The sequence below is a fragment of the Corythoichthys intestinalis genome, chromosome 2, assembly GCF_030265065.1.
Source record: "Corythoichthys intestinalis isolate RoL2023-P3 chromosome 2, ASM3026506v1, whole genome shotgun sequence".
NCBI classification, from domain to species: Eukaryota; Metazoa; Chordata; class Actinopteri; order Syngnathiformes; family Syngnathidae; genus Corythoichthys; species Corythoichthys intestinalis.
The window spans coordinates 65370044-65387282 of record NC_080396.1 but is presented as its reverse complement, the minus strand read 5'-3'; the positions used below and the strand labels follow the sequence as shown (position 1 = coordinate 65387282).

General features: G+C 38.8%; 3 protein-coding genes across 6 annotated transcripts in view; 1 reads left to right on the top strand and 2 right to left on the bottom strand.

Annotated features, from left to right (window-relative positions):
* Positions 1-56: 56 nt before the first annotated feature.
* On the bottom strand, positions 57-4972 carry micos10 (mitochondrial contact site and cristae organizing system subunit 10). The gene is made up of 4 exons (XM_057856960.1): positions 4690-4972; positions 1245-1292; positions 1062-1162; positions 57-65 (listed from the first exon to the last, which is right to left on the bottom strand). Exons 1-4 carry the CDS (start codon positions 4751-4753, stop codon positions 57-59), a joined length of 222 nt encoding a protein of 73 aa, XP_057712943.1. The 5' UTR covers positions 4754-4972.
* Positions 4973-5120: 148 nt separating this feature from the next.
* sike1 (suppressor of IKBKE 1) lies at positions 5121-9517 on the bottom strand. Its single transcript, XM_057829659.1, has 5 exons — positions 9102-9517; positions 8441-8546; positions 8229-8371; positions 8005-8118; positions 5121-5736 (listed from the first exon to the last, which is right to left on the bottom strand). The coding sequence occupies exons 1-5, from the start codon at positions 9258-9260 to the stop codon at positions 5608-5610; spliced, it is 651 nt and encodes a 216-aa protein (XP_057685642.1). The 5' UTR covers positions 9261-9517; the 3' UTR covers positions 5121-5607.
* Positions 9518-9932: 415 nt separating this feature from the next.
* The window catches only part of csde1 (cold shock domain containing E1, RNA-binding), a 38583-nt gene continuing 31276 nt past the window's right edge, over positions 9933-17239 (top strand). For all 4 annotated transcript variants that reach the window (XM_057824812.1, XM_057824803.1, XM_057824792.1 and 1 more), the window contains exon 1: positions 9933-10035. The gene's annotated coding sequence lies outside the window, so the exon portion shown is untranslated. The remainder of the gene's footprint in view (positions 10036-17239) is intronic.

Below are 17239 nucleotides of genomic sequence, written 5' to 3'. Positions count from 1 at the left end.
AGTAAAACAACTGAAGTCGAGATTCTTTTTTAAAACAGTCCTTTGATGACTTGATGCTACTGGTCCTGTAGAAGAGAGACAATGGTTATATAAATTTAGAGATGCGACGTACTGCAGCTCAAAGTAAAACCACTTTTGCCTGAGTTCAATAAAAAGAACTCTTTGTTTGTGTGGTTAATTTTAACAACCACCACTGTATTCAAGTGACCAGCTTCTTAATGTCTTTTTGTATTCCAATACGCAAGTTGATGAAAGTATAACCAGTGTGTAGTTGCTCTACCTAGTGGTGATGTTGGTAAATTACAGTTGAATGACAAATTACAACTATCAGGACTTAAGTACAAAAAAACCCTTTTTGACAAAATCTTCCCCACATATTTTCACAACACAGAATGTAAACACATAGAAACAAACAAAACCTACAATGGGGAGAACAAGTATTTGATACACTGCCAAATTGTTCTGTATGTTCTGTAAACATATTCTTTTTCCCACTGACTTGGATAATTACTAAAATAGGGCTGCACCTCCTGCAACAATTATTTTAATCATTGTGTAAGGAAGCAAAGTGTGTTTTCCCTATCAAAATACATTTTCAGAGGGACAATTTAAACACAAAAGGTTTGAACGTTGCATTTCTTCCATCAAAAACATGAAGTATTCTTTAAAAAAAAAAAAAAAAAATCATTAACAGCCTTCGTGCAGCATCATTGGCAAATAATCATACACCATAATACTGAACTGTAAGTAGTAGCTAATGACTGTGTTAATGAGCGGGAGGCAGTATGTGAGGCTAATTTAGAAAGAAATACAGCTCTGAGTATCATTCAGGGCAGTTCTATACTCCTGTCAACTAAACCGCCACCCAAAAACATGGTAAAATGAATATATTTTTAAATGTCAATCAAAAAGAAAGGAAGACATCTAATCCATTATGGGAGATGCTAGCAGCTGTTGCCAGGCACTGAAACATGAGCATTTCTTCAAGACAGATTTTTTTTCTCATTGTCTTATAGCCTACCTCATGTTGTGACCTACGTGCGTATATGAATCATACTAACCTTTTTAGGCAGCAAGTAATGTAACCTCAAGTCATTCTGACAATTGGCATATGCCATGCCAAGGCCCATTCCTGAGCCTAACGTAATGGGCCATGTGTGCCCTGAAAAAAGACACAAAAAGATTTTTTGTGGTATTAACTGGTTGTTTGTTCGTCAGGTAGGACTACAACAATGAGAACTTACTTTTGAAGAAGATGACAGAAAACACAATTCCCAAACCCAGACCTGTGCCTGGGGAAATAAAAAAACAAGCTCGTGAACCCAAATGGATGTGATACATTCTGAATACTTGATTCTCTCCTAAGTATTACCAAGACAACCACTAAAGATAGTTCTCGCTTTACACTACAATAGCGATGTAACCCAAAATTAGGGCGGCCAAACATCCTCCTTTTTACATCCTGTCTGGGGCATCCGGTGGGGTTTTATATAATCATGAAATGTCCGTTTTCATTACTTTTCGTGGGCCCAAATTGCGTGTGTTGAAATTGGCTGACTCTTTGCACAGAATATGACGGTACCATGCTGCCTGTGATGTGTTAAAAGAGAGCCTGCCTAGTGGTTGGTTTTACTGTGAGAAGACAGACGTCGGAGCAGTGTTCCATAATCCCCCAAAATGCCTAAACGCAATTGCATGTTCACAGATGAGCTGTAAAATAAAATAAAAAAATCCCCACATACAGCCCTGGTCAGTGCAATACAATTTCAAAGAAACGTCTTGCAAAGATTTTCATACTGATTTTTTGAACAACCGAAAACTGCTGGGAAAGATCAGCTCTACAGTAAAATATGCATGGGGAGACAAGGAAGATGAAGAAGAAAAGCAGGGTGAAGAATAAAACAGATGAGGAAGAAAACTTAACACTAAAGTGACAATGGGTCAGCAGCGCCTTGCATGGCAGCAGCACCATTGGTGTGCGAATTTGTGCGTGTAAGGGTAAATGTGTGCTAATGTAAGCACTTTGGGCTTTGTAACAATGTAGATAAAAGCGCTAAATACAGTGCTGGCCAAAAGAATTGGCACCCCTGCAATTCTGTCAGAAAATACTCAATTTCTCCCAATAATGATTCCAATTACAAATGCTTTAGAAGTAATATCTTCATTCATTTTGCTTGCAATAAAAAAAACACAAAATGAGAGAGAATGAAAAAAAATTAGACCGTCATCATTTTACACAAAACTCCAAAAATGAGCCAGACACAAGTATTGGCACCCTCAGCCTACTTGGTAGCATAACCTTTAGACAAAAGAACTGCGAACAACCGCTTCCGGTATCCATCAATGAGTTTCTTACAATGCTCTGCTAGATTTTTAGACCATTCTTCTTTGGCCAATTGCTCCAGGTCTCTGAGATTTGACCGGTGTCTTCTCCAAACTGCAGTTTTCAGATCTCTCCACTAGTGTTCTATGGTATTCAGGTCTAGACTCATTACTGACCACTTTAGAAGTCTCCAGTGCTTTCTCTCAAACCATTTTCTAGTGCTTTTTGAAGTGGTTTTTGGTCATTGTCCTGCTGGAAGACCCATGACCTCTGAGGGAGACCCAGCTTTCTCACACTGGGCCCTACATTATGCTGAAAAATTTGTTGGTAGTCTTCAGATTTCATAATGCCATGCACATGGTCAAGCAGTCCAGTGCCAGAGGCAGCAAAGCAACCCCATGAGATCAGGGAACCCCCGCCATGTTTGACTGTGGGGACCGAGTTCTTTTCTTTGCAGGCCTCGTTTTTTCCCCCCTGTAAACTCTTATGTTGCTGCCTTTTCCCAAAAAGCTCTACTTTTGTCTCATCTGACTAGAGAACATTCTTCCAAAATGTTTTTGGCTTTGTCAGGTAAGTTTTGGCAAACTCCAGCCTGGCTTTTTTATGTCTCTGGGTCAGAAGTGGGGTCTTTTAGGGTATCCTACCATAGAGTCCCTTTTCATTCAAACGCCGACGGTCAGTACGGGTTGCCACTGTTGTACCCTCGGACTGCAGGACAGCTTGAACTTGATTTGATGTTAGTCGAGGTTCTTTTTCCACAATCCACTCAATCTTTCATTGAAATCTCTCGTCAATTTTTCTTTTCCCTCCACATCTAGGGAGGTTAGCCACAGTGCCATGGGCTTTACACTTATTGATGACACTGCGCACAGTAAACACAGGAAAATTCAGGGCTTTGGGGATGGACTTGTAGCCTTGAGATTGCCTCACAATTTTGCTACCCAAGTCCTCAGACAGTTCTTTGGTCTTCTTTCTTTTCTCCATGCTCAATGTGGTACACACAAGGACACAGGACAGAGGTTGCGTCAACTTTAATCCATTTTAACTAGCTGCAAATGTGATTTAGTAATTGCCACCACCTGTTATGTGCCACAGGTAAGTAAAATGTGCTGTTAATTACACAAATTAGAGAAGCATCACATGATTTTTCAAAGGGTGCCAATACTTTTGCCCAGCCCATTTTTGGAGTTTTGTGTAAAATGATAATGATTTAATTTTCCCCCCAATCTCTTTTGTGTTTTTCATTGAAAGCAAAATAAATGAAGGTATTAATACCAAAGCATTTGTAATTGCAAACATTTTCTCGGAGAAATTGAGCATTATCTGACAGAATTGCAGGGGTGCCAATACTTTTGGCCAGCACTATAAGTGTTCTCCATTTACCATTTTTGTTCTTTAAATTAGTATCGTTGTGAGGCTACTGTTTTATAGTTCACTGAAAAGAGAAACTAGCTCTTTCAGATTATTTGTACAGTAAGAATTGAAAAAACAGGTACTATTTTGTTCAAGGATGATTCGTACACAAGAGGCATTATAACTATTAATATTTTTAATCATTATTTCATTCTAGCTTTTTAAAGTTATTATTTTAGGAATAATAAAGCCTGTTGAGTAACCGCTGCGAATCTGTCTTTAATTATATAGGTATATTTTGTACTAAAACTGGATTTTCTATCCATACAGAAAAGACATATTTGAAATATATTAGTGATATGGATTCTTTGAATTAACTTTGAGTATAATTTAGGTATCTCGAGGCCGAGCCGAATGCCCTCTGTTTTTGAAAATCACATTTATTCATAAATTTTGTACACTGTACGATGTTCTTCAAAATGTTTCTTAAAAAGCTATTATTACGATTACCGTTTTCCGTCCGGGAACACAAATATAGGACTACATCCCTGCTACGAAAACCAGCAAGACCAGTACCAAAACAGAAAAGATCCAGCAGAACCTTGCAAGCAGGGATATTATTAATTCAATAAATAACGTAACATACGTTTTTAATTGAATTGATTCATATCGTTGTCCTACAGAATAAACACAGTCCAGGCAATGTACAGTAGTAATAGTCGCACACTACAAACCATACTGAATGAAGTGACATTTGTTTTGACTTTAAACAATGCAACCAAATTACCCACCACTAGAGTAAATGTCCTGGTATATTTTTTTTTAGTGTTGAAAAGTCCCGACGGATGTGTTATACGTGTAATTAAGAATAAATAAACATTTCTGATGGTCATTGGTTTGCCCTTTGCTAGCTAGTTAGCTGCATCACCACTCAATGACAACTGCTGCTTCTAATTTCGTTCCCCATGCTTACAATCACTACTATAAATACAGATAAATCGGGGAAGTATTACCAAGCTTGATGACACCATCCGCGAGGCATCGGTCCCACTTTTTCCCCAGCTCTTTCTCAGACATGCTGAGCTTTTAGCTTGAAGCAGGCTCCAAGTGTCAAAAGCTGACTCGTGCTGCTTTCACGTGTTATCTGAAATATGGAAAAATGGGGTAAAATGAACTCGTGATGAATAAAGCGGGGATTACAGCAATAGGCCAAATGAGTTACGTAGAACTACATAAAATTGGAATAGATTGGATATGATGAAACATGTCAATAATGTAATGGAAGTGCGACATTAAAAGAACGGAAACATAAACCATATCCTATACTTACTTACCTGAATGCAGCACACTGTTCTCGCGATATTGATACATTCACTGCGTTGAAACGCCCATTCAACTCATCGTGGTCGTCCAAAATAGTTTTAGTTAAGATATATTTTTATTTCATAGTTTGCCACGAAGAAGTTATTATTTCCTGAGAAATCTATTAACAATTTCTGACAAAAAAAAAAAACAAAAAACAAAAAAAACATAACATAGTCTGAAACTAGCGGTGAACAGAAATCAACATGTACATCTTTCTAATATCAAGCATAGTCTTGTTATATCTGTGCATTATACATAGTTGGCTACTTCAGATACAGTCAAACATGGGTGGCTGTGAACAACTGTGTGAAAAGCAAAGAGGTAGAAACTATATCCTTTTAGATCAAATATATCTTTGGCCTAAAACAACAAAATTTCAAACTCCACGTGTCATACTGTACATGTCATTGTTCTTTTCAAAAGCAATCACTGAATTTACATCAACATAGCAATGTGCCTAATTATGTGAAATCGACAATTACATAAAAACTTGCATCACTCCAAAATGTGGTTCCAGATCCATTATAAGCATATTTGCCTAAAAGTTCCAAAACAAGCAGTTTATTTCAATCATTGGACTCTAGCTGGGGATTGTTTTCATGTGTTGATGTTGCAAGCTGCGTGCTTTCCTCCCTCGCTGCTGCCATTGAGTCTTTGCTGATGGCCAAGAGGTCTCGTAGCTCCTTATTCTCAATCTGACCAAGAAAGCGACAAGGAAACATTTTTTTTTTAAAAATCTATGTTCCGTGTTAAACATTGTTTTCTGATTTCTTTACCCATCTGAAAAAAAAAGGTTAAAAAGCATTTCCCAACATATTGCAATACATACAGTATTGCAATTTGTCTTTGCCATTTTGAATCGTATCGCAATTCGCTTCAAGCTGCAATACCCAACACTATGTATTTTATTAAAAGATTTAAGAATTGTATCTAGGGATGTCCCGATCCAATCACGTGATCGGAAATTGGGCCAGTCACACCATTTTTCAGAGGATCGGTATCGAGTAAAAAGGATCAGGTTTTTAATTTAAACAATATATTTATGTTTTTCTGCTTAATGCTCGTAGCCTGTCACCCTCCCTCCTGCTGCTTTTCTTGCTTACCAGTGCAGCTGGCGTTTGCAACTTTAAGTTAACGATTATTGACAGGTTTGTAGCTTTGATCTGGCGAGAGAAAGGCTCGATAGCTCTACGATCAAAGGCAAAAATGTGGTAATCATGGTTTAGTGAATCTTTGTTGTCGAGAGGCTGTTCTCAGCAGCGTAAGCACAAAAGCGCAAGTGAGTTTGAGTGGACTCAGTCAATGAAGCATTCAATAAAGACAAGCATTTTTCTACATTGTTCTTGTTTAAAAAGAAGTTTAGGTTTTCTCCAGGTTCCTGCCAAATCCCAAAAAAACATGCATGGTATGTTGATTGAACACACCAAATTGTCCGTAGGTGGGTGTGCGTGAATGGTTGTGTGTCTGGAATCTCTGGATGTGCCCTGTGATTGGCTGGCAACCTTTTTAGTGTGTACCCCACCTTCTGCCTGGAGTTAGCTGTGGTAGGCTCCAGCAACCCCGCGACCTTCGTTAGGATAAGTGGTTCAGAAGATGAATGAATTACAGGTAGTCCCCGGTGTACGATGTACCCAATTTACGTGATTTCGACTTTATGACGCCAGAGTCTTGTCCGCCTTACAGTGTGTGTTTGAGCTCTGTGTTTTTCTCAAGTCTAACATCAGTCAAGTTCGCCTGCAAATATTTGTTTCGCCAAAAAGGAGTGCTGTTGTCTCACTAAGGTTAAATGAAAATTTACATGATATGCAACTTTTTTTTTCATGCATTGTTTTTGTTTTACTGTTGTCATTGTACAATTCTTGAGACTATATTATTGTTAAAAGTAAAACATCAGTAAACACCAGTGAAACAAGAACTCTTGTGTCTCCACTTTATACAACTCGGCATACTTAGTGCCTTTTTTACCATACATCAGCATTGATGGTAAGAACATTATATTATTTCTTTTAACTGTATTTCATTAATATAACACATGTTTTGGGATAGTTATTTTGAGGTTTAGGGGATATTTAGGGGTGCTCTAAGTGTTAATTCTGACCTGCGCGGAAATTTTGGGCTACGTCTCCAGCGTTGGAATGGAACTCGTTCGTAACCTGGGGACTACCTGTATATAACTGTTATGGAGAGTGATTAAAAGTATGATGTTAAAGATGATGCAATGAAAAATGTGTGTGTGCCTACATTTTGTGCTGGTCCACCTGAAGAAAAAAGTTCACCAGTGTAACCAATACAAAAAGTAAGTGTGGAGTCTTGGCAATATATATATCAATTTTAATTTTTTCCAATATCGTTCCGACCTAATTTACTGATATATAAATATCTCTTTTTTACATTTTAAGGGCTAAAAAGTAATAAAATAATCCAGAAATACAATGGCATAGCCAAAAGATAAAAAATGTTTTGTACTCCGAAACACTCCTTGAAAAAGCAGAAGGGAAGTACAAAAAGTACAGTATTGTAAAATATTTATACTGTTTGTTCAAAAAAAAAAAAAAAAAAAAAAAAAAAAAGACAAAAAACCCCCACTTTTTTTTCAGTATCTGATCGGGACTTGGTATCGGCAGATTCTCAAAATCAGGTGACTGACTTGGGTGCGAAAATATACGATCAGGACATCCCTAATTTTATTCATAAATTTATTAAGATTCAGTGAATGGTTCGGTTCATAACATGTCAGAAAATATGCCTAAATGTTGGTAATTGTTTTCCAAAACAAGCGGGGCACCTTCCGTTAAGAAACTCTAAACATAAGAACTTAACGGTATCCATAACGTCATGGAAAAAAATAATAATTGAGTTTTATCTTGTAATGTGTGAAATCCATGTAAACATTGACTAAAGATCCTGTAGGACAATTTCTTCCTGTTTATTTTCTTAATTTTGACAGCAAGAAGTTTAGTCACCTCGAGCTGGGCAAGCTTCTCTCTAATGGAACAGTAGCGCTGATCATCCACCTGCACGGCCCGTCTCATCACTTGGCCCATCTCGCATATTCGCTCCACCTGGGTCTGCACTTCCTGGATAACAGCAGTCAGCATATTTCTAAATTTAGTGGATTTACGCTGCAGCTGTCTTTATCTTTGCATAGTCTTATAGCCAATGAATACTGTGGAGACAGTGACCATACTTTTGCATGGTCCTCGTGCAGTGTAAGAACAGGCTTTGTGTCCATCTCTTCCTTCACCATCATCATCTGGAGCATCTGCTTTCGGTAACGACCCATGATCAGCTCTAATGTGTATTGATGCTCTTCAAGAGACAACCAGAGCTCTGCAGACAAAAATGCATGTGAAAGGGTTACATTGGTGATGAATGAATAAAATATGCTGTTTTAAAAACCTTTATTTTCCTGCTGGAGCTCCTTGATTTGAGTATTCTCCTGAGTCAAAAGGACATGAGGCTTGTACTTGATCATCTCTTGGACCTCTGAAGTGTCTTCTGTATGCTGAGGAGAAATAAAGGTAAAGGTTTGAGTAAAGCCAGCCACACACAAAACAATGTGATTGAACTGAACCAGACAATCGCGAAAAAAAGAGGCCTGGAAACTGAACCTGGCACACTTATAAGATCAACAAAAGTAAATGTGAACCCTGACCTTCTTATCGAGGAATCGTTTTGAAATAATATAAGGACTATTTTATTGAACCTCAAACAACATTGCAGGATTGTCCCCTACCACTGGCTGCAGAGAATGCAACATGAGCAAAGTGCAACAAGAAAGGATCGATTGTAGATTTCTGCAGGACACTTATTTTCGAGTCTACCATTAATTGACTGCGTAAACACAAATTACTGTGCATGCATTTTGGTGGCAGAAACACTCGACAATTCTTTGCATTTTGGTCATACGTTCTAAGTCCAGTCCACACATCTGTTTTGATGAGCTAGTGCTGCTGAAAGGTCCTTCCTGGACTAGTTGCTACTCAATCGTAGGGCACAAACTACTATTTTTACCTAAAGACAATTTGGAGGCGTGTGTATGTTTAAATGATGGACTTACCTTGTCTGGAAGAGCATTTCCCACCTCTTTCATGCTCTGCACCCTCTGACTGAGAGCCCCGGACTGCTCGATGAGACCCTCAGCGGCGGTGTCGTGCTCCTTTAACCTCTCCAGCAGAGTCCGTGCATCTCCCAATACTTTCTCTAAAGTGCAGGCCATCTGCACGAAGGTGAACCGTCTATGTCACACAAACAAGCTACTCCTGTTGGCTTAAACAGTCACAGAGTAAAGCGATTCAAATCGTCGAGGTCTTCTATCTTCCCAAATAAGCTCCTATTATTTTGTAGCTAAGATACAGTACTAGTAATTAATTAGAGATAATTAGTAACTAGAAACAACTATGACACTGAAACAAACCAAAGCACAAAAACACGAACAGTGTACTACTGTTTCGTATCAGTAAGCGTAGCATAATAATGACGTCACATCCGCACACACTCGTCGCCTTTATTTTTATTTATTTATTTATTTATTTATTTTTTGCCCCATCTCGCCATCATTTAAACAGAAATGTACCACTGTGGCTAAAATTTCAAAAGTGTTACTTTATACAATTAAAAATCTAATTCCCTCACAAAATATACTGCGACGTGTTAAAAAAAAAACACACAAACGCACAATTACTCAAACAGATTAAAAGTCATTGGAGTGCATTTTGGGATGTGAATAAAAATGTGTCTTCGCTGAGCCTTTTACAGAGATACAACATGAATGTTTATTTCCGAAATGAACTGCACTCTTGATGCGGAAGGACTGTTTGCGAAAAAAACAACAACAACAACAACAACATGTAGGGTAAGGGTTCCTCTCTTTCCCTTTAAACTCTTTGGTTGTTGAACTTTAGGCAAGTATCGCGATAGCAGCCATCAAATTCACTACGTAATGTGCCGTGCTGCTTCTAGCGGCGCTGGTGACAGTGCTGAAAGCTGTTGGGGTGAGTTTTTATTAATATTTACGGTCAATTATTGTATTCAAACACATTTATGGATATGTGTAATGAGTAGCTATAACTTGTTGTGCCGGTGACTTGAAAATAGAATGTTTATGGCCGAGCTTGTGGGGCCTTGGTCGGAGCCGACGTTCCCCCCTCAGCATAAATCACCACCCCACACAAGGACCCACCAGTTTAGCATAGCTATGTAGCTTTAGCAGGTAGCACCGGGTAGGGCCTAACTAAATCCCCGATGGCGACTATCATTGGACATCATACTATTCAAGTGAAACTAGTACTTGGTAGTTATTTTTGAGGCCCTGTCACTCAAAGCCTTTGGCAGTACAATAATATTAAAGCGATATCGTGTTCCACTCGCTGCTTCTTTGTTGTCCAGTCCTCGTGCGGCTAGCCTTTCATTAACTGGAGACTACTGGGACCAATTAAAGTCCAACTTTACGTCCTTTGATGCCCACATCTGATGAGTTGCTGTTAAAAACCGAATTGTGTGAGTGATGTTCCTGTAGTGGAGGAAGTGGGCTTTCATCATTAAGTTATTGTTCATTAGAAATTGATCTTAAACTACCAACAACGATTCGCTTCGAATGATGTTTTGCCTATTTCTCTTATGTGCAGTCGGGCTGAATATGCTTTGCGACAATGGAAGCCGCAAGCGCATCCGTGCAGTGACAAACTTAATGTGGGATGATGTACCACTGCCGCTCTCATCGATTGGGAACGCCCTGGACAGCCACCAAATAGTTAGCTAAATGCTAATGTGCGTGTCCGGACAAGGTCATTGATAGCACACTAATTCGTCAGAGCGATAATCATTTGCACCGACCTTACCGGGAGAAATGACTGCTAAGCACCTTCGTTTGATTTGGGACACATTTTCTGTTTATGTGACAACACAGCTGTGGCGCTTTGGGCCGCTGCGGTTGTGTTGCGACGTGTTTGGTCAGGCCCTCAGTCCAGCTGAGAATGGCGGACTGCTGAGAAGTCACATGGCGATTCCTGTCAGATGGTTTGTTTTTCTGGAGCACGCGTTGGGCCCATCAAATGTTATCAGGGATTTAACACTGGAGTACTGTGTTTTCAAAACTTCTCTATTTGCCCGTCATAAAAAGTAGGACTTTACCCCTCTCCTTTTCCAGCATGCAAGTCAAATTTCTGCGCTGTTTTCAAAATACTGCGGTCCTGAATGTCTATTTTGTAATTACTGTAATTGAGGACAGCACTCTCGACGAGGGATGTACCGATTTCATATTTTTGCACTCAAATCAGTCACCTGATTTTGAGAATCTGCCGATAGTTCGATCTGATACCGAAAATGTTGTTGTTGTTTTTTTTTTTAAACTCATTTGCTCCCAAAAAACGTATAAATATGTTCTATTTTTAATTGTTTCAGTGTCCCAAAACCGTATTTATACGTCTTTTACGTTTTTTTTTTTTTCACAAGAGACATCTCTAGGTTCTGATGCAACTCCGCTCCAAAGCACAACGCTCAAAATCCATTTTAAAGCAATAAAACAGGCCATTGGAGGGCAGTAGCATATTTGATAAGAACTCATATCGGACCATGAAAGGAAATGAAGAGAAATAGTCAGGAAACAAGTTGGAAGAAGTAAAAAGCGTGAGAAAAATGTGGAGAGAGGTGTAAAACACAAGGCACATGCCCCACACAAGTTTTCTAGGTGAATTCTGTTATGAGGTAGTGGTCACTACAAAAGAAGGATTAAAAAAGATCATCTTCATGAGACAGGCGGTGATGAGGGAAAATTTTACCCCGTCTTCCGATACAGCCATGGCCACAACAGCGTCATCTCTCAGTTCAATAGTTATGTGTAAATAAATTGTTGCTTTGCTATCAAAAGCTCTATTTGTCTTGTTGTTTGTTATTTTGTAGAAGCAAAATATTATTTAGATGTTTGGGATGTCACAAAAGCAAAAAGTAGCTGTGTTAAAGGCAGTTATCTTTGAAATGTATACTTTTACAAAAAGCTCAATTTCTCTGTTTTTTCATCAGAAATAGGAAAATTACTCCCAACTAAGCTATTTTCTAATGCTGATTTCTAAAGAATGGAAAAAGATATGAACTTTTTTTTCCTGCTGAAATAAGAGAGTCTGATCTTTATTTTGGTGGGTTCCATGTTTATATAGCAGAGTTTTCTGTGGGCCTTGCAAAATCAGTCAAAATCCAGTAAAACGGTCGGGAGCGAAGGGGGTTGCACCGGTGAAAATGGCTGGGAGTGAATAAGTTTATTTGAACAAAAGTTTCAAACATGTTACAGTACTGTACGTTTTACTGTACTGGTAGTCCTCGAGTTACGAGCGAGTTCTGTTCCTACGCTGGCGATATAATCCGAATTGGAATTAATCCCCTAGGTACCCCTAAATACCCCCTGAATCTCAAAATGACAATCCAATAACATGTAATATAAATCATTGTACTGTCCTCGCCAAGATGTTAGAGCTAAATCCTAGCTAGACAGCGAGCTTAAGCTCTGAAATGACAATGTCAGACGTCCATGCGGTTTGCTGACTTTATTCAGCTGATGATATCAACACTTGCAGAATGTACAGTGGCTAGAGGTGTGCAAAATTTCCGATTCTTAGATTATTCGCGATTCGGCCGTGGAAGATTCGAGAACGATTCACAAACATCCAAATTCCGATTATTGAAATATGCCAAGTAAAGCGGAAGTACAACACACTCAGCGCGCCGCGCGGTCAATGAGGAATGGAGCGAGAGTAGCTAAACATCATGCTTATCATTATCCGGCCCCTCGGGTAATGCCAATGCTCAACTCACGGCTCTAGCTCAACTCATGCCGCGAGATAAAAAAAACACAACAACATACCTGACTGCTGCCGAAAAGCTGCTACAAAGTACATCCACATAATGTTACGGTAGATATCATTTATATAGGACTAGATGGATTAACGATTCAATAGCGTTAGCAGCACACCTACAAAAAGCTAGATGCGGGCGTTAGTAAACGGCCGCCATCTTAAAGCAGTACTCTTCCCTGCAAGGCTGTTGTAGCGAACCTTCCAAACAAACCTAATTAACTTTTTATCTAAAGTACTCCTAAATCGGTAAAATATTGACTTGAATCCATCTTTAAAATAGTTTTAAAACTTTCACATGTCGAAAGTAGACAAAAGGGAAATTACGGAATAACGGGAGCAATTTTAACAATTTTAACGGTTGATTCACAACATTAAGTTAATTGAATGTAGTTTAAAGCTGCTGATACAGAATAGGGAATGGAGTTTTTTATTTACTGTTATTTTTGTATATTTGTTTACTGCTATATGTTAACTTCATACTGAAATAGTAGTTTGGTTTAGCCTGAGAGTATTTTTGAACAATTTTGGAACTAATGTACAAAACATTTTTAAAAAATTAATTAATTAAAAAAAAAAAAAAAAAGGAGGGGGGTGCATCAAAAATCGTTTTATAATCGAATCGGAGCCTCTGAATCGTAATCGAATCGTTAGGTGCCCAAAGATTCCCGGCTCTAACAGTGGGGAGAACAAGTGTATCAAATACTTGTTCTCCCCACTGTAACTAAAATAAAAATGAAATAAAATCAGTTTCATCTCCAATAACAGCAATTCAAATTTGCGTTTATTACAGCAATAACAATCCATGAAAACGTTTAGCTTCTACCACTTAGTGCCCGCACAACATCAAAACAATGACATTAACTTGCCCCAAATATTCGACTACATTGGAAAACCCACAATAAAAGGTACAAAAGGTGTTATAAACAGGTGTTGTCTCTGTGGATGCTTTACAAGCAACAAATTTGCTTGCAGGCTTTCCCCTCTTTGTCTGACTCGGCTGCGCTACTTCTTTGTTGGAACAAATGAGCTCTTCCTTATGTGTGCGCATGTGCTCTTCTTCGTGTGCAGAAATACGTTCTTCGTCTGTACATGCGCTCTTACTCACGGGCCATTTGTACTACTTGCTCTACGCTTCCTGCGCCAAGATAAAAGCATGCATCACAAAACAATAGTCAACATTATTAAAACAAACAAACGAGACTCCGGTGTCATAAAGTAAAAATCGCGTAAGTCGGATACGTCGTAACCCTGGGACTGGGACTACCTGTAATTCCTCTTCCGCTGTTTCGGGAGTCTTGCGGCGAATAAAACGTATATATTTTTGCATCTTAAAGAAAAAAAATAATATATATATATATATATATATATATAAGGCCTGAATGATATTGGAAAAAAATTAACATTCCGATTAAGCCTGTCGCAATATGCAATAATTCCATTTATCGCGCGATAAATTAAAATGAAGGCGGTAATTTTTCCGCTGCGATTTATCGCCTCGCGTGCACGTGTGTGCGCGCGTGCGGCTGACGTGCTGTTAAAAGTTCGTTACCAACTGCGCAAAATGCATCTTCCTTCCAGGTCTGGCAAAAACTAGCGCCGGAGCCAATCGTTCCCATTATATTCTATTGTTCAACGTATGCCGGCCGCGTCAGTGCTCCAGAGTGACTGTGGACCATCTACGGCGCGCCGGTGTTGTTGACGTGTGGGCGCTCCCGTCAGGAGTGACATTTCACGCGGGCCAGCTATTTTTCGGCACAACGCCGGATATTTACAACGAAGTCCGCCAAAACAATGTTACCGACTTGGCTGCTACGAACAACCTCGCTTCGACACCGAACAGCTGAATGAAATTAAGAGCGCTGTGCTTCAAACTCGTCCTGTTTATGAAAGTCTGGTGTTGTGTAGTAATGAGCAGACATGACTTCAGCGGTGCTTGCTAACTTTTTTAATGCGCCCACACACTAGATACCATGAAATGGCAAACTAGATGTGCTACGTCCCATGCCATTGGCTACGTGAGCCCAGAGTGATTATGGGACATGTAGTCCATATACTACATAGATGAATTCTAAACTGTCATGACTGAATGGAAGTTAAGAAGGCCAGATCAATCCATACCAGTGACTATAGATAATGTTGCAATTATTGTTAATTCAGTACGTGACACAGATGGATTCGGACCACAAATAGGATGTCTTGCTCACGTAGTAAACCTAGCTGCTAAGAGAGCTGTAGCGTCAACAGTAGAGGTGTGCAAAATTTCCGATTCTTAGATTATTCGCGATTCGGCCGTGGAAGATTCGAGAACGATTCACAAACATCCAAATTCCGATTATTGAAATATGCCATGTAAAGCGGAAGTACAACACACTCAGCGCGCCGCGCGGTCTTCGGGACAGAACGGAGCGGGAGTAGCTAAACATTATGCTTCTCATTAACCGGCCCCTCGGGTAATGCCAACGCTCAACTCACGGCTCTAGCTCAACTCATGCCACGAGATAAAAAAACACAACAACATACCTGACTGCTGCCGAAAAGCTGCTACAAGTACAGCTAAGCTACATAATGTTACGGTAGATATCATTTATATAGGACTAGATGGATTATAGACTCGGTAGCGGTAGCAGCACATCTGCAAAAAGCTAGATGCGGTTGTTAGTAAACGGCTGCCATCTTAAAGCAGTAAACTTCCCTGCAATGCTGTTGTAGCGAAGCTTCCAAGCAAACCTAATTAACTTTTTATCTAAAATACTCCTAAATCGGTAAAATATTGACTTGAATCTATCTTTAAAATAGTTTTAAAACTTTCACATGTCAAAAGTAGACAAAAGGGAAATTATGGAATAACGGGAGCAATTTTAACAACTTTAACGGTTGATTCACAACATTAAATTAATTGAATGTAGTTTAAAGCTGCTGATACAGAATGGGGACTGGAGTTTTTTTATTTAATGTTATTTTTGTATATTTGTTTACTGCTATATGTTAACTTGATACTGAAATAGTAGTTTGGTTTAGCCTGAGAGTATTTTTGAACAATTTTGGAACTAATGTACAAAACTTCATTTAAAAAAAAAAAAAAAAAAAAAAAAAAAAAAAAAGGAGGGGGGTGCATCAATAATCGTTTTATAATCGAATCGGAGCCTCTGAATCGTAATCGTAATCGAATCGTTAGGTGCCCAAAGATTCCCAGCTCTAGTCAACAGTGTGCCCTGTCTCACTTTTCAAACAGTAAAGATTGTTCTCAGCACTTTTATACAAACTTTTTTCAGATCAGTAAGAAGTAAGCACATAAATATTATGCTCTAAAATGCATGTTTATATGATGCCAATTTAATTTTTGCTCATTAGCAAAAAAAAAAAGAAAGAAACAAAAATTTTTTTTTTTTTTTTTTTTTTTTACAGAGCATTAAATGTATTGAATCGGATCGAAAATCGTGTCCCTCGTATCAAAAATCGTACCGATCTGTGACTTAACTGTATCGTTGCATCCCTGTGGAACACCGCTGCAGAGGCTCTGACGGGAAACGTTTTCATTTGCCTAAATGCTTAAGTTATTAAGTGCATTTTTTTTAAACACATTTTATTTATTCTGTGTTTTTGTGCGGTATCAATATTGTTGTTTTTTACTTAAGAGGCATGGTATATTGTTTTTAGTGATTTCTTAAAAAGTATTTTTGAATTTAGTCAATATTTATCGCGTTTAAATGGGTGTACTTGATCTATTAATATATAGTGTATTCTCACTGTGTTATTGTAAATTAGTTTTTAAAAAATTGGGGGAGCGCAATAATATCGCATATCGCAATAATTTATGAGAATAATTATCGCACACTAAAATTTGTTATCGCGACAGGTCTAATTCCGATATATATTGCCAAGGCTCCACAGTTACTTTTTGCATTGGTTGCACTGAACTTTTTTCTTCAATTGCACCAACACAAAATGTAGGCGCACAAAGTGTGAGGTGGACATGCTAACCACTGTCCCACAGTGCTGCCTTCATAATGTGAATTATCTTTAAACAAGAATAACGTAGAAAAATGGTTGTCTTTATTAAATGCTTCATTGAGTGAGTCCCCTCAAATTCACTAACGCTTTGATGCTCACGCTACTGAGAACAGCCCCTCACTTGAATGAGTTGCCACAGACTGGTGTAACTGGAAGAAAAAAAAAAGAGTCCTCCAAAACCGCTCAAACACAACGCAACACCCCTCTAGTGGCTTGGCGGTGAATTATAGAGCAACGCGTCCCATGACTCAGAACTTCAAATGTTCATTGACGACCTCGGGTCCATGCCGTTGTTACTGAGTCACCGCAATGCAGAAGCATAACATGTTTCACAAACTAA